The sequence below is a fragment of the Capricornis sumatraensis genome, chromosome 9 (genome assembly GCF_032405125.1).
Source record: "Capricornis sumatraensis isolate serow.1 chromosome 9, serow.2, whole genome shotgun sequence".
In the NCBI taxonomy this organism is placed as follows: Eukaryota; Metazoa; Chordata; class Mammalia; order Artiodactyla; family Bovidae; genus Capricornis; species Capricornis sumatraensis.
Genome location: NC_091077.1, coordinates 70186277 through 70213960, shown reverse-complemented (window position 1 = coordinate 70213960; position 27684 = coordinate 70186277). Strand labels below are relative to the sequence as shown.

General features: G+C 38.2%; 1 protein-coding gene across 3 annotated transcripts in view; it reads left to right on the top strand.

Moving 5' to 3' along the window:
- RNF145 (ring finger protein 145) overlaps nt 1–25532 on the top strand; it is a 61686-nt gene extending 36154 nt beyond the window's left edge. For 2 of the 3 annotated variants that reach the window (XM_068979779.1, XM_068979778.1), the window contains exons 4-10: nt 2179–2414; nt 5097–5272; nt 10630–10770; nt 13545–13727; nt 20473–20620; nt 21509–21865; nt 24548–25531. In XM_068979779.1, the coding sequence (XP_068835880.1) occupies nt 2179–2414; nt 5097–5272; nt 10630–10770; nt 13545–13727; nt 20473–20620; nt 21509–21865; nt 24548–24931 (1625 nt within the window). In that variant the 3' untranslated portion in view covers nt 24932–25531. Of the gene's footprint in view, nt 1–2178; nt 2415–5096; nt 5273–10629; nt 10771–13544; nt 13728–20472; nt 20621–21508; nt 21866–24547 lie in introns of all 3 variants that reach the window. The other variant, XM_068979777.1, reaches the window with a different exon arrangement.
- The last annotated feature ends 2152 nt before the right edge of the window (nt 25533–27684 follow it).

Sequence of the window (27684 nt, the reverse complement as noted above, 5' to 3'; positions counted from 1 at the left end):
ATTAACCATGGCACCAAAAGTAGAAACCGTTAAAAAGGTGGATAGATTTGGCTCGTTATAATAAAAACTTCTATATTATAAGAGAAAAAAGTTACTAAAATATTCCAATGACTGATAGGGAAATTATATGATATGATATAATTATATGATAATTATGTGATATACAATATATCACAATTATATGATAAAGGAGGTTAATATCTTGTTCTAACAACAGAAGTCTACATATCCTAGTAGAATAGGCAAAGAATGTGAACAAGCATTTTGTCAAAAATTGCAAGTGCTTTTATATACTTACTGGTAATGTTCAGTGCTACTGGTGATGGACAAAAGACAAATTAAAGAAAAATAGGAACTATTTCTACCCTTCCTTTTCTTAAATTATTTTCACTGTTGGCAGATAGGTGGAAAAAGGGGCACCCTGTACACTGGGTGTTTTGTTTCTGTAGAGCAGTTGACATGTGTATCAGAAGATTTAAAAAATGTTTCCTCTGACTCAGTAATCCCGCTTATAGGGATTTAGGCTGGAAAACATTAGGAAATGTTCTCCAAGTAGTTTATACAAGGGTGTCATAAATGTACAAGCTTAGTCATAACAAAGCATTTTATAATTGTAAAATATTTGAAGGTAGTCAAGTGCTAATATTGTCATATGTGTTCAGTTTTTTTAACTAAAAAAAAGCCCATATATATTTATATACACACACATATTTATATTTATTAGTATATTTATTAGTTCAGTTCAGTCGCTCAGTCATGTCTGACTCTTTGGGACCCCATGAATTGCAGCACACCAGGCCTCCCTATCCATCACCAACTCCCGGAGTTCACTCAGACTCACGTCCACTGAGTCGGTGATGCCATCCAGCCATCTCATCCTTTCTCGCCCCCTTCTCCTCCTGCCCCCAATCCCCCCAGCATCAGTCTTTTCCAATGAGTCAACTCTTCGCATGAGGTGGCCAAAGTACTGGAGTTTCAGCTTTAGCATCATTTCTTCCAAAGAAATCCCAGGGCTGATCTCCTTTAGAATGGACTGGTTGGATCTCCTTGCAGTCCAAGGGACTCTCAAGAGTCTTCTCCAACACCACAGTTCAAAAGCATCAATTCTTCAGCACTCAGCCTTCTTCACAGTCCAGTTCTCATATCTATACATGACCACTGGAAAAACCATAGTCTTGACTAGACGGACCTTTGTTGGCAAAGTAATGTCTCTGCTTTTGAATATGTTATCTAGGTTGGTCATAACTTTCCTTCCAAGGAGTAAGCGTCTTTTAATTTCATGGCTGCAATCACCATCTGCAGTGATTATCTGGTTGTGAAGATATTTATTAGTTAGGTATATGCATAATATATTTTAAATGAAAAAAGCTGATTGTATGTACATTATAATCTTTATACAAAACATTTGTGTATAACCACATGCATAGAATAAACTGAAAAGGTAATAAATAATATGGATAGCTCTTTTGGAGCACTGCCTAGGTTTCAGATAAAACACTACAGCTTTGCATGCAATGTTTTATGTAATAAACCCAAGGCCTTAACAGTGCTAACCTAGGTGACGGGATTGTAGGAGATGGATTGTTTTTTTTCTTTTTTACTTCTCTGTACTTCCTAACTTTCTATAATCATGCACAATCCTCTGATAATTTGTTGTTTAAACTTTTTGAGTTAATTTTTCGTTATTGAGCCATATGGGAAGGCTTGCATAGTCCTATAAAAGCAGTTAAAGATTGAAAACCTCAGAATAAGTCTTGTCACAGCATGATTTTAGACAAGTTATTGTATCTCTTCGCTTTTATACTTTCACCTCTAGACTAGAACAGTTAAATATTGAGGGCCTTTGTAAAAGGAGCTAAATATATTTCATAGTAACTGAATTTATTGTAATATTGAATTAGAAATTTAAAAAACTCCATATTATATATGCCATCTGGAATGTGATAAAGACCAGTGGATATCTGTGCTGCTTTTCTCAGATCATTCCTAGGGAATTGGTGCTCAAAATTCACAGGACATGTGAACATTTAATTATGGTCAAATGAAGTTAAAATTTGATTTAAAATATTATCTAAGAGATCCTAATTAGACTCCTTCAAAAGCTGTGTCATCATTAACAACAGTGTTTTTATTTTGTGGATACCAAATCTCACATGCCTTCTACCCCCCTCATTTTAGGTCAGCTGGTGGTGTGTACGTTATGCTCCTGTGTCATGAAAACGAAGCAGATTTGGCTCTTTTCAGCTCACATGCTTCCTCTGCTAGCACGCCTCTGCCTTGTTCCTCTGGAAACAATTGTTATCATCAACAAATTTGCTATGATTTTTACTGGTTTGGAAGTTCTCTATTTTCTTGGGTCTAACCTTCTAGTACCTTATAATCTTGCCAAGTCTGCATACAGAGAGTTGGTTCAGGTAAGACTGTAGATAAAATTCTACATAATATTAAGTATATTAAAGATTTAATTCACTTTTATTTCACAGTCTTGGTTGTGGTAATATTATGTTTGACACTTGGAAAATAGTAACTATTTTCACCATGATTAGGAGCATCTGAGATTCTTAAGTTCTGTTGAGAAGCAGTAAAGTGAAGTAGGTTCATCTGGACGCAGTCAGTCTGAGTTTTCACTCTGATGCTGCTGTTTACTAGCTGTGTAACCGAGGGTTAGTCACTTACGTTCACTTATCTGAAAGATAGAGCTAATAATAACTGTTGTAGCTAACATGTAGGGTAGCCATAGATTTGAATGAGTTCAGTAACCAGGGAGATGATGTTTGGTGGTGACTACTATAACAAAGACAAGAGTGATATAGAATTGAATATGTAGAGGTCAGTTCCTGTTTTTTTCCTGATGTAGACCTGCTGTGACTAACGTATTTTCCTCATGTTTATTTATTTAAACCGAGACGTTAAGTAGTTCTGGGCCGTGATATGACAGATTTCGTTTAGATGTGGTGCTTGGACTGATTTTGCCAACATAATGTGCTTCTGTCTTTCCTACTTTTTTCAGTCTTTTCTCTCAAACGGATTATTTCTAGTCACAGACAGTTGGTTTCATACCAACTGAAAGGAATAGTTCTATTTGATTTAATCAGTAAGTTTCAGTATATAGAATAGCTCTTATAATTGACATTGGTATGAAGAGAGTATTAAAATGGGTATTCTCTTCTGCCTCTTTACTGTGTACATGACCTTAAGGTACAGGTACCTTAAGCTTTCAGACGGACCATACTGATACTGCTAAGTGAGTCCCTTCCTTATTGTTGTGGCCCCAAAGGCAGATTTCCCGGGAAAATTCTGTAAGCTCTTGACCTTAGCCTGATTCTCCTGATTTCTTCATCTTCCATAATGATCAACTTGAGCAACTTTTCCTGAAAGTAGATCTTCCAAAGAAGATAAAATCATTTTCACAGTCTCATTAAAGAGGTTCTTCATGGGGAAGTTTTGTTGTATTCAGAATGAAGATGACGCATTCATGTATTTTTTATTTGAATTCAATCTTGTGGTGCTACCCTTGTTTGTAAGGAACAGTAGATACTCAGTAGCTATTGCTTGGATGGTCGCTGTTTATTAATACCCTAAGGACAAAGCCTCCATTTTACAGTGTCATGTTTACCTTCTTTGTCATAAGGTTCATGTATCACTAAGCGTCATAGTTGGAAATAAAATACAGGTTATGAAATTCATGACCTAGAAAGAATTGGATAGGCAAGAAATAGAAACTGTCAGATTTTTTAGTGGTCATTTCCTTGAATGGAAAGGAGAAAAAGTACTGTGCCTCTCAGTAATCAGTTTGCTGCTAATAAATAATTTTACAGCAAGCTAGACAGTTTGTTTTCTTTCAGTATCTTCCAATTGAGGAAAAATAGGGGTTACTCTTGATTCAGTTTTAGAAAAAGCATTTGATTTACAGATGAAAAAGTTTAAATTTAGAATAATCTCCAAGTCAGTGTATTTTCATTTAAGGTCTTTATAGTTACTGAAACATTCTGGAATCCCATTGAGCCTTCTAGCAAGACTGTTGGCTGCTTAGGTTAGAGTTTGTAATCTACCTGGCAGAACTCTGTTGTGTTACCAGGATCTGGTCCCTGTCTTGGTAACTCCAGAAACTTGGTAACCATCTGTACTCTTAGGCTGAATCAGGTTATGAGAATTCCTTCTAATCAATCTCACATGAGATTGTTTTATAAACTAGACAGCTAATTTAACTTATAGTAACTTAGTAAACTTTTTTTAGGTATACCTTTTTTCCTAATGTTAATGCGCTTGGCAAAACAAATCATTTGAGAAATGTTGCTTGATAAATACACAGGAGGAGGAAGGGGAATTAATTTGGGGGAAAAGACTTTCTAAACTGTCTTTGCTGCAAAAGAGAGTAAACTTCTCCAGTGATTATTCTGTCTTCCGGTAAACTACTTCTCATCCATGACATTCCTGAGTAAACTCTGGAAGATTCTTGTCTATTTCCCTTCCTCCTAGCCCCTCGAGCAGTATTGCGTTGTTCACACCATGCTGTGTTCTGTGTTCCATCGCTTAATTGTGTCCAGTTCTTTGCGCCCCATGAACTGTAGCCCGCCAGGCTCCTCTGTTCATGGAATCTTCCAAGCAGGAATACTGGGCTGGGTTGCCGTTTCCTATTCCAGGGGATCTCCCCGACCCAGGGATGGAACCCAAGTCTCTGCTGTCTCCTGTATTGGCAGGCAGACTCTTTAGCACTGTGCCACCTGGGAAGCCCATTATTCACACTAGTTCTGATCATTTTGATTTGACGTAAGTTTGCCAAACCTCTTCAAACTGCCTGTGATGTAGTTTTCCTCCAAATATGACTTTATTTTGACATTATCCCAGAACTGTTAGGGCAGTTTGCCATTTGATGAGTATGTGTCAACTGCTAATAATAATGTAAAATTAGTAGATTAAAAAAGACATGCTGTTTTCTAATTGTATGCAGACAGCTAACTTTGAAGGAATTTAGCTTAATATGCAAGAAAAGAAAAGCTATTCAGTTTTTAAGTACTGCAGGTTAAACATTTTTGTGTTTAAATGTGTTTATTGAAGTGATAAAAGATGTTTTCCTGTCTTATTTTCTTACTCAGGTAGTGGAGGTGTATGGCCTTCTAGCCTTGGGAATGTCCCTGTGGAATCAGCTGGTAGTCCCTGTATTGTTCATGGTTTTCTGGCTCGTCTTATTTGCTCTTCAGATTTACTCCTACTTCAGTACTCGAGATCAGCCTGCCTCACGAGAGAGGCTTCTTTTCCTTTTCCTGACAAGGTAATTAATCAGAGCGTATGATACTATATATAGCCTTAGGAAGAGAAAACTTTGATTCAGGAATAGTAAGTTTTGCAAATTAACTTTTGTCAGTCTTTTTATAGTGCTTCATGTGTAATTAAAATGTGATTTTCATTCAGCAGATGCCTAGGTCTCGCAGTACGAGGAAGTGATAATACAATAATGGTGGTTTATTTGGCCACACTGTGGACCATAGTACAGCAAATGATTTGTGGGAAAGGGACGTTGCAAATAGCTATTACTTTTATTGAGTATTTAATATGTAAAGGGACAGAGGAATACCAGACCACATTACCTGCCTCCTGAAAGACCGGTATGGAGGACAAGAAGCAACAGTTAGAACTGGACATGGAACAACGGACTGGTTCCACATTGGGAAAGGAGTATGTCAAGGCTGTATATTGTCACCCTGCTTGTTTAACTTATATGCAGAGTACATCATATGAAATGCTAGGCTGGATAACTCAAAGGCTGGAATCAAGATTGCTGGGAGGAATATCAACGTCAGATATGCAGATCATACCACTTTAATAGTGGAAAGTGAAGAGGAACTAAAGAACCTCTCGATGAAGGTGAAAGAAGAGAGTGAAAGAGCTGACTTAGAACTCAGCACTGAAAAAATGAAGATCATGGCATTGGGGTCCCATCACTTCATTGCAAATAGATGGGGAAAAAGTGAAAACAGTATCAGATTTCATTTTTTTGGGCTCCAGAATCAATGCAGATCCATGATATTAAAAGATCCTTGCTCCTTGGAAGAATAGCTATGACAAACCTACAGAGTGTTTTAAAAAGTGGAAACATCACTTTGCTGACAAAGGTCCATATGGTCAAAGCTATGGTTTTTCCAGTAGTCATGTATGGATGTGAGAATTGGACCATAAAGAAGGCTGAGCACCGAAGAATTGAAGCTTTTGAACTGTGGTCCTGAAGAAGACTTGAGAGTCCCTTGGACAGTGAGGAGATCAAACCAGTCAATCCTGAATATTCATTAGAAGGACTGATGCTGAAGCTGAAACCCCAATACTTTGGCCACCTGATGCAAAGAGCTGACTCATTGGAAAAGACCCTGATGCTGAGAAAGATTGAAGGCAGGAGCAGAAGGGGACGACAGAGGATGAGATGGTTGGATGGCATCCCCAACTTGATGGACATGAATTTGAGCAAGCTCTGGGAGCTGGTGATGGACAGGGAAGGCAGGTGTGCTGCAATTCATGGGGTTGCAAAGAATCAGACATGAATTAGCGACTGAACAACACCAGTATGTGCCAGCCACACTATTAAACAGTTACTCACACTCACTTTTATAGCAACCCTCCAAGAAGGGTGCTTTTATTCTCATTACCATTTTAGAGTTGAGGAAACTGTACCAAGAATAACTTGCCCCCGGTGACAGTGCCAGAAGAACGGGTTTTGACATTCAAACCCCATCTGAGTCCAAATCCCATGACTGCGTATACACTTTCACTATACTCCCTTTTTTTTTGGCCACACCACTCAGCTTGTGGGATCTTGGTTCCCCAACCAGGAAGTGAACCTGCACCCTGGGCAGTGAAAGCACAAAATCCTAACTACTGGACCACCAAGGCATTCCCTGCCCTGTTATTTTTGATGTTTTCCTTCATTATTGAGATAGAGTCAAATAATGATAAAATGAGTATCAGTACTTTGCTGTTTAATTGAAAGGAATTCTAACACTTGATTTTTAAGGTAAATTATTATTTTTTTAATCTTAAGTCTTTAGAATTTGTTTTCCACCTGTCTTTGTGAGCTTATCTAGACATTTAGACATTTCTGAATTTTCCATCTCAAGCCCTCAGAATCTAGCAGATGAGTCTACATCTTCGTTCCCTGACTCTTTAAAAGGAAACACTTTAAAAGGCAAGAAAGAAACTCCTCCTGGGAAGTGAATATAGGCGAATACAAGTTTTGAATTTTTTTCCCCCAGCCATCCAAAATGATGGCGTACTGCGTACTAAGTGATATGGGGAGGAGAAGCTTAAGACAGATTTATTCTCTTTAAGGAGCCTGTTACTTGTTAAGATTGAAAACATTACAAAGTTAAATGACAATATCGATGACATGGGGTGATACCTATTTTGACAAATAAAATAACTTATTGGTATTGAGTCAGATTTTGTGCTAAGACTTTTAATTAGAAAGTAGCCTATAAACATGGAATAAATTGATATCAAATGTTTTAATGGCCAGCACGTTATTAAGTTGCACCGTTAACTTGTTTTTAAGTATTATGGAAATTTTATGCAGAGTTTTAAAATTATCCAAAGAGTAATTGAATAAAGGGAAAGAGAGATACATAGTTCTGTGGTTAGAGTAACCTAAATGTGGGCTGGGATTGGTCTTGTTTTAAGCCGGATTATTATCCATTGTGAAGTACAATCAAATGAAGCATAGTATAGTGTAAGAGGCTTAACGAATCAAAAAGCTGTGAAGGCGTTTGGGCTTATGGAGTAAGAAAACAATGTTGAGATTTTAGGTGAGGCTTAAGATATCTTGCCAAATAATTTTCTTCTCTATTCCTTTTCCATGCACAGGATATTTTGCTGCTTCTCAGTGTAAGAATGTTTTAATTTGTAATAGAGACGTTCCTGTGTGGTTCTTTAACATGTTTCCCTGTAAGCATTGTTCTTTGTCCTTCTTGATGGTCTTGTGTGCCAGTCTGTGTGTGTGTGTGTGTGTGTGTGTGTGTGTGTGTGTTGCCTTGCCAAAGAACAAGTTAACTTACAAAAAGGATCTCAAGTTTACCACAATACCCTGACTAAAACAAACCAACAAAATACAGCAAACAAACTGAAAAGCAAAAAGAAGGGATTTTTTTGCAGCCAGGAAATAGGAACTAAAATCAATTAAATGTCTCATTGACGAGAGAAGGGAAGAAAAATTTTATAAATTTCCTGACCTCTTTCACTTCCCCAAAGCTAGGTTGAAACCTTTTGTGTTCTTTATTATACTCTTGAAAAATGGCACCACACTCTTTTTTAACGTAAGACTGAAAGAATGTGCTCCTCTTGAAAACGTAATTAAATCCTACTGTTTGGATGTAAAAGATTTCTTTAAATATAGACGGACACAAGGAAAAAGAAACTGTATGACCATACAGTAAAATTTTCAGACTTTTCCAATGGGAATGAAGTAAAATTTTTAGTGTTATTTTCAGCCATGATCCTCATATTTTTAAATTACTGGGCAGTTTGTTGAAACATGTTATGTAGTGGTTTTTCTGAGAAAAATATCAAACATTGCAGAAATTAGATTTATAAGAATGCCATAAAATTTTTTATTCTTTAGCTGTGAACTATCATGATCAGCTCCTAATGGAAAAACCGAACTTTCTTTTTTTTTTTCATCATAATGCACACTAGTCTACATGAAATTAGATGTTTTCACATGAAAAGTAACTTTAAAAGCAGTTTATAAATGTAGCAGAGGCAAGGAGCTATATAGTGAAGGGCAGATACTGATTTGCCTGAGTGAATTCCTCATCAGTGCAAATGTAATTCTTCACTGAAATTTTAAAACTTGAGAATACTGTGTTTTGAATCTTTTTTATTAGTTGCTTTGTAAATGCTAAATCCAAATTAATGGTATATAATGGACACGGTACAACAGACTGGTTCGAAATAGGAAAAGGAGTACGTCAAGGCTGTATATTGTCACCCTGCTTATTTAACTTCTATGCAGAATACATCATGAGAAACACTGGACTAGAAGAAACGCAAGCTGGAATCAAGATTGCCAGGAGAAATATCAATAACCTCAGATACGCAGATGACACCACCCTTATGGCAGAAAGTGAAGAGGAACTAAAAAGCCTCTTGATGAAAGTGAAAGTGGAGAGTGAAAAAGTTGGCTTAAAGCTCAACATTCAGAAAACGAAGATCATGGCATCTGGTCCCCTCACATCATGGGAAATAGATGGGGAAACAGTGGAAACAGTGTCAGACTTTATTTTGGGGGCTCCAAAATCACTGCAGATGGTGACTGCAGCCATAAAATTAAAAGACACTTACTCCTTGGAAGAAAAGTTATGACCAACCTAGATAGCATATTCAAAAGCAGAGACATTACTTTGCCAACTAAGGTCCGTCTAGTCAAGGCTATGGTTTTTTCTGTGGTCATGTATGGATGTGAGAGTTGGACTGTGAAGAAGGCTGAGTGCCAAAGAATTGATGCTTTTGAACTGTGGTGTTGGAGAAGACTCTTGAGAGTCCCTTGGACTGCAAGGAGATCCAGTCAGTCCATTCTGAAGATCAGTCCTGGCTGTTCTTTGGAAGGAATGATGCTAAAGCTGAAACTCTAGTACTTTGGCCACCTCATGCAAACAGTTGACTCATTGGAAAAGACTCTGATGCTGGGAGGGACTGGAGGCCGGAGGAGAAGGGGACGACAGAGGATGAGATGGCTGGATGGCATCACTACTCGATGGACATGAGTCTGAGTGAACTCCGGGAGTTGGTGATGGACAGGGAGGCCTGGCGTGCTGCGATTCATGGGGTCGCAAAGAGTCAGACACGACTGAGCGATTGAATTGAACTGAACTGAATGTTACATATATTTGCAAAATACTTGTTAAATTATTTTCTAATATGTTCAATGAAAGTATTGAATGTATTTCTATACAACATGAAAGTATTTTCAAGGTTTAGTGTAAGTCCAGTTCTCTTTATTAAAAATTGGTATTAAAGTTATTTTTAAATGGTCTTGGGCTGTCTTCTTGGACATAACTTTCGAAATAACACAGAAAAAGAATGTATTTACCTAAACGTAAGTTCAAGCGTAAAGGACCAGTAGTATGGAAGCCACTATTGGAGTGAGAGGTGTTGAGAGCTGCAGTGTCGACATGGCCCCGTAACAGTGTGATCAAAGAAGGCGTTTTGATGAGTAACCACATTAGCAGTACAGCCTGATCAATTTGAACAGCCAAAACTTTTCAGAAGGAAAAATGGGCAACCATATGAATTTCCTTTGACTATTATCAGTATGTTAATTAAATATTTCTTAAGCTTTGAACAAGGTTTAGGCCCTTCAAGTTTTACTACCTTTGAAGGAGATGATAGATAAAAATAAAAGACTGATTCTGTTTCAGATTTGGTGCTATATACAAATATTTGCCAAAGAAAAAATGAGGTTAGGATAATAATGAAAATGGATTTAAATTATTGTAACAGAGTGGTTAGGTGATCTCATCTCAGATTTTGGGTGTTTTCATTGAGGGTCAGATCAAACTTCATGGTTATTTAAAGGCCTTAGATGTTTTAACTTTAGGTAAACAATTGTTATCTGTCAATATTCACCCCCACCCTCCTTTTTTCTAGTATTGCTGAATGCTGCAGCACTCCTTACTCACTTTTGGGTTTGGTCTTCACGGTTTCTTTTGTGGCCTTGGGTGTTCTGACACTCTGCAAGTTTTACTTGCAAGGCTACCGAGCTTTCATGAATGATCCTGCCATGAATCGGTAAGTTCTTTGCTCCAAACAGCTCTAGAAATTTAAATCTTATCTAACTTAAAGAAATAAGGATGAATTTCTTTGTTGGTGAGTTTTAGAGGAAATGGAATTTTGAGGAGTTTTTTGTGGGGGGAAATGGTTGCTATATTTGGGTTAGTGAAAGTGAAGTCACTCAGTTGTGTCCAACTCTTTGCGACCCCATAGACTGCAGCCTACCAGGCTCCTCCGCCCATGGGATTTTCCAGGAAAGAGTACTGGAGTGGTTTGCCATTGCCTTCTCCATTTTTTGGGTTAACGCGCTATTAAAAAAACCCTAAATTTCTGTGTATAAATGATTGTATTTTTATTGTATGTACATAACATGTATATTAGATACGTTCCTTTCTTTGATTTATTAAAGAGATTTTTGATACTTTTTCCCATTTTGAATTTGTGTCACTCTGCTAAAATCAGATTTCTATATTGGATACTCCCTTAAAGATTTTTTTTTTAATGTTTGAACATAATTTTTATACCAACTGAAGTTTCAAAAGACACATTAATGAGGATGCAGAATAGTTACTCCAGTTGTTACTAAATCACTGAGATCTGGTATTAGGAAACTATCTCTAGAACTTATCATGATTCCTGTTATCTTAATTAATACAGAGGTTTACTGATTTTATTTATTTAAGTTTACATAACCTCTTGAAGTATTTAAATCTTTATGGGGTATTTCAGAAGTAGTAGGTGCTGAGTGCCTTGTAAATTGAGAGGAAATTTTTATTTTGTTGTATATTAGTTTTTTGATGACAGAAAAGAAAAAAAGTATACTCCATAATTTTCCTGCTAGTCCCAGCTAACACCTTTATAATGGAAGGAGTGGGTGGGAGCAAGAAAGAAACTTCATTCTTGTTTAAGTTCACAAAATTCATACCATTCAAAGAGCACTAAAGGGAAAGTGACAACTTTCTCCTCCTACTTCCCATTTCCTCTCCACGAAGATAACAGTTAAAGGTGGTTATTTTAAAAATTTCTTATAGGGAAAAGTATATATATATGTACATATATATATACATTCTTTTCCACACACTATACACATTGTTCTATACCGTAGTTTGTCACTCAGTATGGGTTAGATAGGTTTTTTATATGTTGTTTTTATGTCAACACATTCAGATACATCTCATTCTTTAACACATATTATTATGAAAATAATCTCTTTTTTTTTTGCTATTTAAATAATGCTGCTATCAGTATCTTTGTTCATGTCTCTTTTTTAAAACCCTTCCATAGGAAAATTTTAAACCAAAAAAGTTGAGAAAATAGTAAAGTGAACCGCATGTATGTACCCAGCACCCATCTCCAGTGATGTGGCCAGGGTCATGTGCTGTGTTCCCCATCCATTCCACCTGTTTTGTCCCGTAACCTAGCTGCATTTGTTGGAAGCAAATTCCAGATACAGTATTATTTTACCTCTGAATCTTTTAGAAAAAAAAAACATAACTACAATAGAGCATTCATTTCTAATAGAAGAATTCCTTGACATCAAATACCTTTGGTGTTCGTATTTCCTTAATTATCTGCCTGAATTTTAAAAAGCATTTTGTTTGCTCAACTCAGGATCCAAATAAGGCCCATATTGCAGAGGTTGGGTATGCCTCTCAAGTGTCTTTCAATATTTAGGTCCCCGTTATCTCTATATTTTTTCCCTTTTAATTTTATTTGTTGAAGACATCAGGTTGTTGTCTTACTTAATTTTTCAGTCTGGATTTTACTGATTATATCCCCATAACACATAACATGTTCCATTATTCACTTTTTCTTATCTGTATATCCTAAAAATCTTTATTTATATATCTTAATTTTTGTACTATATCCATAGGGTAAATTACCAGTAAGATTATTGAATTGAAGGGTATGTAATTTTAAATTTTTTAGCAAATTCTTCTCCAGAAATGTTTTACCTATTTATATCTCAACATTAGTCGGCTCATATATTTTTTTACATTCCTTGTCAGTACTTTGATCTTCAAACTTTGAAATATTTGCCAATTTGTGGATTTGAAAACTGTACCTGCCCTTTGGTCATTTCTCATTTATTTGCCAGATCCTTCAGAATTCAAGTCATTAGGATAAAAAGGTCTTAGGATTTTGTATATATATTCCATAAGGAAATTGAATTTCAAAAAAAATATTTGTATTTATGTCTCTGGTTCTTATGGACTTCTTAAAGAGACATTTCCTACCCAAAGATTATACAGACATTCACCTAATGGTTCTGTATTTTATAATCAGGAGATAGTTGATAATACGCATGCTAAGTCGCTTCAGTTGTGTGTGACTGTTTGAGATCCTGTGGACTATAGCTGGCCAGGGTCTCTGGAGTGGGTTGTCACTTCCTCCTCCAGGCGATCTTCCTGACCCAGGGATGGAACCTGTGCATTGGCAGGCACCTTTAGCACCGCCTGGGAAGCCCAGTTCATAATACAAGTGGGTATAATTCAGTGGCTAGCTAAGAATGCTAGGGGTATCTGGCTCATTAGCAAAGCCTGGTTAGAGCACTTTCACTTAGACATTGCTTCAGTTCTCCTCACTGTATGCTGAAATTATAGCTATTATGTTTTGCATATGTAGTGACACATTATGATTGTATATTACTACATTGACATTAATATTCTGATCAGGTGTTTCGTCTTAGAATAGAGCAGAAATATGTAACAATATTGTAAGCCTGTGGATTATTTCCTCTCAAATGTGATTCTAATTACTGTTCGTTTTTCTGAAAATGTACGCTTTTCCAGGGGCATGACAGAAGGAGTTACGCTGTTAATCCTGGCGGTGCAGACTGGTCTGATAGAACTGCAGGTTGTTCACCGGGCATTCCTGCTCAGTATTATCCTTTTCATTGTTGTAGCTTCTATTCTTCAGTCTATGTTAGAGATTGCAGATCCTATTGTTTTGGCACTGGGAGCATCTAGAGACAAGTAAGAAACTTCCTAAAAGACATTTTTGTTGTATTTTTTACATGAGTTCATTGCCTGAAGATATATTGTTTAGATACAGAAGATAATATGAGTAATTGGTATTAACTTATTAACAAATTTGCATTTTTTGTTTTTATATGTGTTTGACTTTTCTGTTGTTTTTCCTTCAACATTGATATAGTTAAAAGTCACATTAAAGGCCAAGTAATTTACAAATCAGCTTTTCCTCTTCAGAGAAATGTAATACTTTTTTTATATTTATCCAGTTTTGAAATAAAGAATATAGGGCATAAAATTTAGTCCAGTAACTAACAAATAACATACAGTTTTATTCTGTGTACTAAAGTACTAAAGGAGAGGAAACATCGAGGAACTACAAACAAAGAAGAGAAAAATAAAGGTTGCCAAGCATTAATGAAAATTTTACAGTCTTACCTGATGGCTTGTTTGCAACTAACTGAGGTTATAATGGGGATTCTTGACACCTTATGGGACCAACTGGATTCAAATTCGTTCATCTCATATTATAAAAATTTTCTGAATGAATAAAAGCCAATTATGATTTGGCTCTTTAAGATACCATTTTGGTTTATGGTGATTTATATAAGGACATGCTATAAGGACTTGTTTAAATTCAGTGCCACTATTTTTTTCCAGCATCCTTCTGTACATTATGATTATTGAAATACCTGATTTAGTTGCTTCTTTGATGGTACATTTATGAGTAAGGGAGCAGGCAGCCTTGGGGAAGATAGAATTTTGACAGAAGAGTTTAAAAACACTCCAGGTTTACCTTTCTATCCCTGTATCCCATATTATCAAACATTTTGAAAACTTTCTCAAGTGGTAAAATGGCTGAAAGAGTCAATTTAATTTAAATAAACTCTTGGATATGTTTCAGATAATTTTAATCATTATAGTTATTTGAGATTTGGTTTTGAGGTTTAGAATTCCTCAATAGAAGCTTTTACGATGTTGAATTCAATGGTGAACTCAGTTAAATAGTCATTTAAATTGTTTTGACCAAAGTTCAATTACTCTTGTCATCTCTGGCAGTATCCTTTAGTATTATTAACTGTACTAGTTAGAAGACTAATACAATACTATAGAAAGTTTGGGAAAGAGGAAAAAAGATCATAATTTCAGTGCCATAAGGATCAGTAAATCCAGGTTTGGGTCTTTCAGGGTGCTGAACTAGCATCGTTACTGGCTTCTTCCTCTGAGATCAAATGCAGAGGAAATTTAGAGGGAAAGGAGCAAGACTGAGAAGCCCTATGTGTGGGTGTGGAGTGGTAATTTTGGGTGCGTGTCACTGTTACTCTTGTATATAGCAGCATTACTAGCCTGAGGCAAGTGAGGCTCCTGGCTGTGAGAGGATGAAATGGGAGTGAACAGTTGGGTTCTGTTCTTCTTTCCCACGAGTTAAATGGCAGTACTTTTCTTTTTTTTAAAAAAAGAAACAAATGAAATGGAGAAATTGTGAGAAAAATATAACTTACTAGAGCTAACTCAAGAATTGAAAAGCTTGGCTAGTTCTGTGACCGTTACAGAAATGGAAACAAAAGGTAAACATCCTGACCCAGGTGGCTTTACAGGTGAGGCAAGTGCTGCCAGACATCCAAGGAGCAGTTACCCATGCTTTACACAGAGACTTCCAAATCATAGAAAGAACCTTCCCCCCAGCCCTTCCCCTCCTTTGAAGCCAGTATAAATCCATATTGAAATCAAAACAGACAACTTGAGAAAGATAAAGTTTATTTCACTCACAACAGGAGATACTGTGAAGTTTTTATAATATTTGACTCAGGTACAGACAACTTGACCGATGGAATGGAGCCCCCAAGCAAGTCCATATATGTATGGACCTTTGGTGCATGACGGGGCATGTCAGGTGATGGGGGCAGGTAGTCATGTAATGTAGCTGGAAAAAAATGATTTCTATTTGGAAAAGGATGGAATTGGATTCCTGTCTCATAGCCGTAAACAAAAGAATCAGCTCCAAAATTGTAGAGGCTTAAATGTCAAAATAAAAAATCTGCATAGAGTAGTATATTTTAGACCTTCAAGGAGGAAAAAAATTTGGTAAACTGATGGAGCTGGTTGTGAAAATCCAACTAAGAGTGACTGATTATGAAAGAAAAGTGATAAATCTAATTATTAAAATGAATAACATTTTCTAAACCTAAAGGTAACTTATATTAGACATGATAGTTACAAACTGGGTGAAGATATTTATAGTATTCACACTTGCCCAAGAATTAGTATCTAGAATATATAAACAACTCAGATCATTGAGTGAAGTGGCTGAAATACACCATCAGGCTTTTAGTGCAAGAGCAAACAATGACTGTGAAGAGAGGTTCACTGTCTTTAGTGGTCAGAGAAATGTGAATCAAGACCTCTCCGAGTTACTGTTTTGAACCCATGGAAGTGGCAGTGAATAAATAATAGGAAACAAGAAAGGGGAAGGGACTTCCCGGTGGTCCAGTGTTTAAGACCCTGCGCCACCAAAGCGCGAAGCCTGGGCTCAACCCCTGGCCAGGGAACTAGATCCCATATGCTGCAACTAAGACACAGAGCAGCCACATAAATAAGTAAACTTTGTTAAAAAATTAAAAAGAGGAGAGAGAGAGAAGAATGTCAGCTGCTACCTAAGGTAGAAGAAAACATAGGTCCCAGGATGTTAGGTTTCTGGTGGGAATGTAAATTAGTGTAATCATTTTGGAAAACTAGCATTTTCTCCTGTGTACATACTCAAGACATTTTGCACATGTTCAGGAGGGACATGTAGAAGAATGTTCATAGCACAATTTCACAATAGCAAAAACCTGGGAGCAAATCATACACTAATCAGACAGGAAAGGGGGTGAATCAATGTGATAATAGCCACAGTGGAATGTTAAAAGCATTAGTGACACATTAAACATTATGAATGGTTCATAGCAGTATTTAAGTAAATCAAGAAAGATGACAACGTAGAATGTCATTTTTATGTTAGAAACAGAATTTTAAAATACACTGTATAGGAATACATGTGGATGAAACAGCACTATAGAACAGGAAGTAATCAAGTGAGTGAAGAGTACAGGATTCATGAAATGGTTTCATTGGGTGAAGGGAGGCAGGTCCTGGAATAGGCCAGCTGTCTCATGCTTAGAGTAGATTATGGTCCAGGTCTTCTCTTTTTTACAGAGAGATGGGTTCATGAATGCTTGTTACAGTTTCAGTTCAGTTCGGTCGCTCAGTTGTGTCCAACTTTTTGTGACCCCATGGACTGCAGCGTGCCAGGCTTACCTGTTCATCACCAACTCCCAGAGCTTGCTAAAACTCATGTCCATTGAGTCAGTAATGCCACCTAACCATCTCGTCCTCTGTTGTCCCCTTCTCCTGCCCTCAATCTTTCCCAGCAGCAGGGTCTTTTCCAGTGAGTCAGTTCGTCACATCAGGTGGCCAAAGTATTGGAGTTTCAGCTTCAGCATCAGTCCTTCCAGTGTAAATCCTTCAGGTGTAAATACTTAGGGTGTAAATGCCTTTTAAAGTTTAGGTATTTAAAATTGCTGATTAGATTATTATTAGTAACTAATGAAGAGAGGGACTTGCACAGACCAATAGAGATAGTGCATTCTGAATTGAAGATTATGATTAATTCAGTTAACTGCACTGGGGATTGAAAAAGGGAAATGAAGAATGTCCTAATTCTCCAAGTTAGAAGAACTATTAAAAGGTAATACTGAAACACTGCTTGTCTCTGCTACAAAGGAGGTAATTATTAGGGGGACATCCTCACGTGTCTTTGGCATTGGTTGGACTAGAGGTAATTTCCAATGTTTAACTTAAAAAGGTGCCTCAGATAGTTTTAGCTATAGATATAATTGTTACTTTTATCTGTAAATTTGATTACAGTTGTTAGCATGAAATTTTACAACTGTAGTCTATTCAAATTATATAGCAAAGTTTTAAATGATCAACATTTAAATGAAATGGATTGAGGTGAATTAAAGAAACTTTTTTTCACTGTGTAGTACTTAACCTGTTAATGGAACAAATTTCCAGTATCACTTTATGCTATACTTTTTCATTTTAAATTAGATTTTTGTTTAGTTTGAACTGAAATAAGGATATATATGTATATAATGTTTGTGTGTATGTAAAACAGAAATCAGACATAGTTTAAAACTATTGGCATAGTTTTGTATTTACTTTTCTATGTACATGTATAATATATAAATATATGCCTACATTATGTAAGTGGATCATGGCTAGCTTGATTTTGAAAAATATACTTTAAGTTTTCAGGCAAATTGTCCTATTATAGCTCTTGTTACAATAATTCCTTTCTCTCTGCTTCTTTTAAAAAAAAAAAAAGTTTGGAATCTCAAAGCAGAGCTACAGTGGCAGTTTAAGTTTGTCCCTTAAGGTCTCATAAGAAAAATGTTTGACAGGAAAAACTGTAAAACACTTTCCAAAGCACCTCGCTTTAATTTTAACCACAATGATAATGTACGTTCTTCCAATTAGAATTGCTGATTGTGGACAGTCCCACACACTACAGCACCTTGTGTGCTCTCTTTTCCTCCCCCGCCCCATGTTATAATAAAGGTAGGGAGGAGGATTTACGCTATTTTTCTGTTTCCCTTGCAGTACTTCGAATGGATTTGAGAACATATCACAGATGCTGATATTTAATTAAAACAGCATAATTTTGTTGTAGCCATGTACTTTAAACTATTTTGGTTGGAATTCACGTTTTCTTAAAATGTTTTTAAATAATCTGGTTTGTTTTATAGGAAATCATTAAATGATTTAAGTCTCAGTGTTCAGTTTACATAGATTATAATTGAGTTTTGTTTTTAAGAGAGGGGACAGCTGTTTGGGGTTCATGCTGATTTCTAGATTTGTGATCCTTATGTTACAAAATTACTCCAACTTTAGCTTTTATTTGCCCAGTAAGTGGAATTGGAATTACCTAGCATCTTTTAAAATCCCTTGTTGGAGTAATAAGTCATTCTGTCATCAAATGGCTGATAAATTGAATATATTGGGTTGGCCACAAAGTTTGTGTTCAGATTTTCCCATAATGGCATGGAAAAACTGGGCTGAACTTTTTGGCCAACCCAATATAAAGTAAGCAATAAATCTTTCTTTCTTTTTTTTTGCATAAGTAGAGTTTTTCAAAGTTCTGCTTAAGGCAGTTGTGGGAGGGTTGTGTCATTTTTCTTTTAGAAATTGATATACAATCTGTATTAATTTTGGAATATATTTAAGGAATTATCTATTAGAATATTACAGCGTATGAAGATGTAAACAAAACAAAAGATTGTGTTCCTTTTTTTGTGGTAACCAGGGGGCTCCTGCTGTATTTTCCACTATTGATAGTAAGGAGGGTGCAAATGGAACCAAAAGCTGAAATCTAAGGAATCTCTTGATATGTTGTGTGTATTAAAGTATAACATTATATGTGGAACTATTCTTGTGTGTAATAATTATGGTTAGCTTTTGTCCTGCTTACATCATAGGGCTTTGCCCTTGAGTGGATAGATGGGTAGGTAAGAAAAGGTAGTAGTAGATGGAAAGTAATTTGAAAAACTTCAAGCAGAAATAATTTTCAGGTTTTATTTGGCACTTACTTCAAACATGCCTTTGTACTCAGGAGCTGGAGTTATCATATTTTTCAAGCATTTTAAATTTGAACAGTAAGACTTTTTTTTTAAATGTTTGTACGTATATAAAAATGTTTACTTAAATAATATAAAGTGAAAATATAAATAAAAGTATTTAGATGTATATGATATATAATATATAAAATATGTATTATATATAATTATATATTGAAAGAAACAGTGCTTCAGTTCATTGTATGATTGTTTGGTACAGGCGTTAAGAATTCTTAGAGTGTACGTAATTCCTGGGGAAAAAATTACATTACCTGTATAAATACATTTGTTTAGCTTGAACTGGTTGAAGGGTTTAGAAAACAAGATGGGATGGAGACATTTCTGGTGGGATGTTTAAGACTGCTTGTGTTTTTCTGGGAAGACAGTTAGCCATCATTGCTTATAGCGAAGGACAGATGTTGATGAGTTTGAGCCAAAAAATTGGGAGTGGAGGCCCTCAGATGTGAGGCTAGGAAGTTTAGAGAAGGTATTGGCAGTGTTACGCTAGTTGAGCTTTAGGACGATTAATCTATTCAGGAATAGGGGCCGGAAGGGAGGACGATCAACTAGTAGATCTTCGATTTCCATGGTTCCGAGTTTTCCCTTATGCTCAGCACACGTGAGGGGTAATACGCCTGCTCATCGAGGGCCATTCCTTTCAGTAACACCGCACTTATGGCCACACAGATGGCCGCAGAGATTTTCATCAAGGGTGTTGCGGGTGCGGAGAGGATGTCATGACTTAAGAAAGCAAATTACTGTCAAACCTGTTAAGGTTTAATGCTGTGAAAGCCTGAAATTGCTTTGAAATTGCTAGGAGTGGGAATGAGACTGAAAGCAAACTATTGAGGGAAAAAAAATACAATTGGTAGTACTTGGCAATTGACTGAGTGCCCCAGGTTAAGAGAAAATAAATCAGTCATGTCCTCTGAAGTACAACGCCTTGGACATGACTAGCCCTGAAATCTAGCCCTGTGACTGGCTTGGAGAAGGGTGTATGGTAAAATGTTGTGAAATTGAGCATGGCACAAGATCTGTGGGTTGTCCTGCTAGATGACAGACGCATTAAAAGAATACTTTTCTTTCTTTAGGAGTTTATGGAAACACTTCCGTGCTGTGAGCCTTTGTTTATTTTTACTGGTATTCCCTGCTTATATGGCTTACATGATTTGCCAGTTTTTCCACATGGATTTTTGGCTTCTTATCATTATTTCTAGCAGCATTCTCACCTCTCTTCAGGTAAGTCCAGGATTAATGAACTTTGTATAATAAATAACTTTATTTTTCCTTCCAGAAAACGAATTACAAACTTTTTCAAGATTAACAATTATAAGTGGCCTTTTTAGGTGATTCCTTCCCATGCTCTTTACTAGAGGTTATTGAAGTACTAGGCCAATCTATGTCACTGTATTTTTTTAATTGAGATAATCCAACTTTGCAGTATCTCTTTTTCAAAATGGTATGGCATAGAACTGTCATGAAAACTTAAATAGATAAGTTAACTATAAAGTATTAAAAGATTTTAGTGCTGGTTTGGAACACATTTTAAAGTAAATGCCTATTTGAAAATATCCATAATTTCATAATGTATATAAATGTATGATATCTGTGTATGTATTAAACAGATATGATATACACAAACATGATACACAGACATGTACTTTACACACACATATACACACAAACTATTACCATGGAATGGATAAGCTTATTGTAACTTGCAAGTGGAGCTTGGTTGCCTAATCAGTAACAAATAAGAATGCAGCACTGGTGATAGAGATTTATTCATTGTTCCTTGTAGAAGTAAAGTTTCTTTGAAAGTTGAGGAACAGGCATGAATAACAGAATTAGGAAAATTCAGATAGAATTTTGAGGGCTTGGGGAGCAGGGGAAAGGATAAGTCAGAGAAGACTGATAACTAATCAGAATCATCATTAGGAAAGTTAACTCAGGGTCCTTTTCAGTATCAAAGATCTGCATTACTGAGATCACCCACATGTTAATTATACCACTGTCTCCTCTGCACATTAAATCTAGCATCCTAAAGGTATTAGTAATATGTTATTGTTTAAAGTTTGTGAAAAACTTTTTGAAGTGATTATATCCATACCTTTTTTCGTTTTTCAGGTTCTGGGAACACTTTTTATTTATGTCTTATTTATGGTCGAAGAATTCAGAAAAGAGCCAGTAGAAAACATGGATGATGTCATCTACTATGTAAATGGCACCTACCGCCTGCTGGAGTTTCTCGTGGCCCTATGCGTGGTGGCCTATGGCGTCTCAGAGACCATCTTTGGAGAATGGACAGTGATGGGCTCAATGATCATCTTCATCCATTCCTACTATAATGTGTGGCTTCGGGCCCAGCTGGGGTGGAAGAGCTTCCTGCTCCGTAGGGATGCTGTGAATAAGATTAAATCATTACCCGTTGCTACGAAAGAGCAGCTGGAGAAGCACAACGATATTTGTGCCATCTGTTATCAGGTAACTCTTGCAGTAAGAAGTCATTTGGGTGGGCCTGTGGGACTTTAACCTCATTATCCAAATTCAAGTTAAATTTCCTGGGTGAAAAATAGTGGGCCTCTTAAAGACCTGATAAAACATTTCCAGTTTATTTCTAAAGTAAGTTTTAAATTTAGTCCCTCAAGTTCTAATTTACTGTTATTTTCAACATTATTGCTCACCCATAAATAAAGGAAAAACAGGTCAGGTGTATTTTATATTTACTCCTGAATATATATGTTAGATATAAAGTATATACACACTCACACATATATATGTACTATCAAATATATACTATCAATCAGGAGTCAGCACCTTCTGAAAAGTGGTGTGCCAAGATTCTGACTCTTTCCCTTCTGGTATTTCCAGGGTGGGGAATAAATGTTCATTCATACAGCTAGTGTAGGTGGAGTCGTGCTTCTCTCTAGTTGAGGGGTGTCTGAGGTGAGTGCAGGCTCTGTGTGGAAGTGGGGGCAGGAGATACAGTAGAGGCAGCCAGTCGGTGTACATTACAGGTGGCCTCCCTGACATCTTTGGCACAAGAGCCCTCCGTAGAGGATGACTGCCTTCTATCAAGAACTGAAAGATAGAATTTAAATCCGCTTGGAGATAACAGCAGTAATATACAACAGCCTTGGACTTGAGTCAGCAGTCACCTGTGCAGGAGGGTGATAGCAGCTTCTCAAGTTAAACCATACTGTAGGAAATATGGGCAGAAATCCTGGGTGACAACACAAGCTGTTCCTTTACAGTCACTCTTAAAAAAGAGTGTAGGCTGACGGAAGAAAACCATAGATAGGATCAGGGGCTTCCCTCATGGCTCAGATGGTAAATAATCCACCTGCAGTGCAAGGGACCTAGGCGTGGTCCCTGGGTTAGGAAGATCCCCTGGAGAAGGGAACGGCAACCCACTCCAGTATTCTTGCCTGGAGAATCCCATGGACAGAGGAGCCTGCTGGGCTACAGTAAATGGGGTCGCAAAGAGTCGGACATGATTGAGTGACTAACAGTGTCAGTGAGTGTACAGGGGAGGGACTTGCTCCAAGCTGCTTTATAATGTAGATGTTATGTGCTTGTGTGTTAAGACTGTCAGGAAGAGGAATTTTTCCCAATAGTAAAATTCAGCTGTCACTTTTTGATTGCTACTAGAGCATACTTCCCACTTCAGTACTCTTGCCTGGAAAATCGCATGGATGGAGGAGCCTGGTAGGCTGCAGTCCATGGAGTCGCTAAGAGTCTGACACGACTGAGCAACTTCACTTTCACTTTCATGCATTGGAGAAAGAAATGGCAACCCACTCCAGTATTCTTGCCTGGAGAATCCCAGGGATGGGGCAGCCTGGTGGGCTGCCGTCTATGGGGTCACACAGAGTCGGACACGACTGAAGTGACTTAGCAGTAGCAGAGCATACTTGGGGTACTAGCAGAAGAATATTTTCCAGGTTGGTTCTGCATTTGAGGGGATGGAGGAGCAGTGTAGATTCCCCCCAGGTTAAGTGGCCATTGTCTTCGTTCTGGCTCCTTTGTGTTCAATAGCCTCGTAGGACGCAGGACAAAGCACGGCAGAGACAGATTCGAGGCACACCGGCTTCAGCTGCCGATGTCTAAGTATACCATCTCTGGGACTTGAGAGTCCTCTTTTTGTGTTTCCCGTTGTCACATCACTTTTTTTGAGGTGCCTGGACTACCTGCTGACAGCACACAGAAAACGAAACTCGAATTGCTTACCTTCCCAGCTGGCTGCTCTTCCTTGGATGGCTTTCTGCTTAAAAGTCCACTCCCAGGTGTTATCGGTTCTTGGCAAGGAATTTCTGCAATAGCCACAACTCCATGTTTTGGGACTTTAGACACAATTAATAGTTGATTCACCAAATGTGTATTGTTATAATTTAAATTTCATATCCTCAGCTTTCCCTTCCCAAATATATCTTACACAGGGACTATTAGTGCAAAGTATACCACTGCTTATTCCAGTGGTTATTGAGCTTAAATGTGCATTAAAGTCCCACGGGTGGCCTGCTGTACCTGTGGATTTGTGAATGCCATCTTCAGATAGCCAGATCAGAAGGTCTGGGATGGCCCCAGAATGTGCATGGTTAGCAAGCACTCCGGTGGTTCTGATGCATGCCGAGAAACACTGGCTTGTATTGTGGAAACTTTGGATGTACATTGTCCCTGACGAAGTTGCCACTTCCTTACCAATACCCTGGTGTTATCTGACTGATTTTGTCTCCTTGCCAATAATCTCATGGAATAATCTGTTGAGCTGTGTAGAAGTGAAAAATGGAGAAAGTCCCATCTTCATCAGATCTCCTGAGGTTCTGATTATACTCGTGGAGACCCAGTAATCATACCGCTACAGTTTTATACCTTTGTGTTCACACTAAGACAGAACCCAGTTACATGGGTCTTTTCTTCCTCATGTTTGTTTTTTACTTCCTTTTAGAAATTGCTTAGCCAGTGGTTCTTGTTTTGTTTGTAAAAGGGGTTCTGATGGCAAGAGGATTATTGCAAACATACACAGTGAGTTTTATTGTAAGATCTGTGTTACAGATTTTCTATGGAGAATTTGTAGGAAAGGAAAGTTGGAACTAGAACACATGCATAGCGGCAAAGGTTTTAGACAACAGACCTTCATGAGGTATCTCTTTCCCCCCTTTTTAGGACATGAAATCTGCCGTGATCACACCTTGCAGCCACTTCTTCCACGCAGGCTGTCTCAAAAAGTGGCTGTATGTCCAGGAGACCTGCCCTCTGTGCCACTGCCACCTCAAGAACTCCTCGCAGCTGCCTGGGTTAGGCGCTGACCCGGTTCCACAGCCTCCCGCTGGAGCTGAGCAGCACGCGCTCCAGGGAGGTACTGAAGCCCCAGGCCAGGAGCGGCCTCGGGGGCCTGGGGCACAAGAAGGTTCTAGGGATAAGGACGAGGGCATTGCCAGAAGATCAGATAACCAGGAAGGGACTTGTGATCCCAAGGAAAATCCTCCTGGTGCAGAAGATGAAGCTCTTCCTGTTGAGGTCGGCCTGGAAGAGAAGCAGCAGGGGTAGCACTTCACTCTCCGGAGATGCAGTTAGCTCACGGTGCAGTCTGCTCGGATTTGAGGAGCAGATGTATGAGGTGATTCGGCAGGAAACTTGACATTCCAAGGAGCTAATCCAGGAAGTGCTCTCAGTGGAGACCCCCTGCTTTCATCCCCTTGACACTGGGGGAGAAAGTTTTGCAGTGTATGCTAATCAAAATGTATATATCCTATGCTGGTGTTCAGTAGAGGTTTGCCAAGAAAATTCAACCTCAGGAACTTCAGAAACAGCCCCTGATTTGTAAGGGATAAATAAAATCAGATTGGAGCATCTGAAAGGGGCTAAAGGAAGGAGGATGGCAAGCATGAGGACGGCACAGGAGGCAGCAGGCAGAGGTGGAACTGATCCTTCACTTTCTACGGAACAGGACCGTTCTTGTTACAGAGTATGAGTGTGACCAGCCCTTTTTCTCCGCCCCCTTTCCCCTCAGTTAATTGGAACTCAGTCAGGTGATTATCTGTACAGCACTGAAATGAAATCAAAGATGTAAAAGCATTGATTGTATTCAAAGATTGAAGCACGCTCATACTTCGTATGTGCTTTGGGGGAGGGGGTGGGTGGGCACGTGGGCCTTGCGGGTGCATTCATGTAATCCGAGACTCTTGAACTTTATGATGGAGTCTTCAATATTTTGATGTATATGAAACTTTTGTTAATACACTGTATACTGTGCTGGCTGTGTGAAGTAAACTAAAACTCTAATGAACACTTTGGAGTCCACGTTAGTGTAGGAGACCAAAGTGGGAAGGGCTTTAGGGCACTGAGAAAGGCCCTGAGTGTACTTTCCAATCCTGTGTAATGTTTAATTCTTGGCAACTGAATCAAAGCAGTGTTAAATTATGGCAATATTTGCACTTGGGGAATGAGTACATAACGTATGATCACACTCTGCAAATGCCACTTTTAAAGCTGTTAATAGACTTTGCACCTTTTCTTTGACAAGGATGTGTCATATTTAAATTTTTACATTCATCATGGTTACAGGTAGAACTAGGGAGGGGGGAATGTAATTTTTTATGGGAATTTTGATATGAAAAGAAACTAGTCATTTATTTATACAATAGGCTTGGCTCAAAAAGTGTTTTTCAACTTGGTATTCCTAATGTGGGATGTGACTTTATTTTATTTTTAGTAGCAGATTTGGATGTAGACTGACATAGCTGAATGTCTTAATAAATTTAAATTTGAAGATAACAGTATTTTTTTCCTCTGGTGATTTTTATTGTAAAGTGTCTTGCCGAAATTCTTTTCTTAGGAGGTTTTGCTTATCCAGCTGGGCTTCTGATATCTTGATCCCTGTCAGAAAATGCCCGGCGGATCCTTTTTGACTGAAAAGGATCAATTCTTTCCAATCTTCTACACTGCTGGCTGAATGAGTTAACAAGCAGGAATCGAGACAGACGGGAGAAACATCAACAACCCTCAGGTATGCGGATGATACCAATCTCATGGCAGGAAGTGAAGAGGAAGTAAAGAGCCTCTTGATGAGAGTGAAGGAGGAGAGTGAAAGAGCTGGCTTAAGACTAAATATTAAAAAAACTAAGATCCTGGCGTCCCCCTCCATCTTGCATGGCAAATAGAAGGGGAAAAGGTGGAAGTCGTGATAGATTTCCTCTTCTTGGGCACCAAAGTCACTGCGGATGGTTACTGCAGCCATGAAATCAGAAGTCAACTGCTTCTTGGCAGGAAAGTGATGACAAACCTAGACTGTTGAAAAGCAGAGACATTACTTTGCTGACAAAGGTCTGTATAGTTAAGGCTACAGTCTTCCCAGTGGTCATGTATGGTTGTGAGAACTGGACTGTAAAGAAGGCAAAATGCCAAAGAATTGATGCCTTCAAACTGTGGTGCTGGAGAAGACTCCTGAAGTCCCTTGGACAGCAAGGAGATCAGACAAATCAGTCTTCAGTTCAGTTTTCAGTTGCGTCTGACTCTGCGACCCCATGGACTGCAGCACGCCAGGCTTCCCTGTCCATCACCAACTCCCGGAGCTTGCTCAAACTCATGTCCATCGAGTCGGTGATGCCATCCAACCATCTCATCCTCTGTCGCCCGCTTCTCCTCCCGCCTTCAATCTCTCCCAGTATCAGGGTCTTTTCTAGTGAGTCGGTTCTTCGCATCAGGTGGCCAAAGTATTGGAGCTTAGCGTCAGTCCTTCCAATGAATATTCAGGACTGATTTCCTTTAGGATTGATTGGTTTGATCTCCTTGCAGTCCAAAGCCTCTCGAGAGTCTTCTCTAATGCCACAGTTCAAAAGCATCCATTCTTCCGTGTTCAGCTTTCTTTATAGTCCACCTGTCACATGACTACTGAAAAACCATAGCTTTGACTAGACAGACCTTTGTTGTCTTTGCATTTTAAAATGCTGTCTAGGTTGGTCATAGCTTTTCTTCCAAGGAGCAAGTGTCTTAATTTCATGGCTGCAGTCACCATCTGCAGTGATTTTGGAGCCCCCCCAAAATAAAATCTCCCAAATCAGTTTCAAGGGAGATCAACCCTGAATATTCACTTGGAGGACTGATGATGAAGCTCTAGTATTTTGGTCATCTGATTCGAACAGATGACTCATTGGAAAAGTCCCTGATGCTGGGAAAGATTGAGGGCAGGAGAAGAGGGCGTCAGAGGATGAGATGGCTGGATGGGCATCACTGATGCGATGAACATGAACTTGGGCAAACTCTGGGAGATGGTGAGGGACAGGGAGGCCTGGCATGTTGCA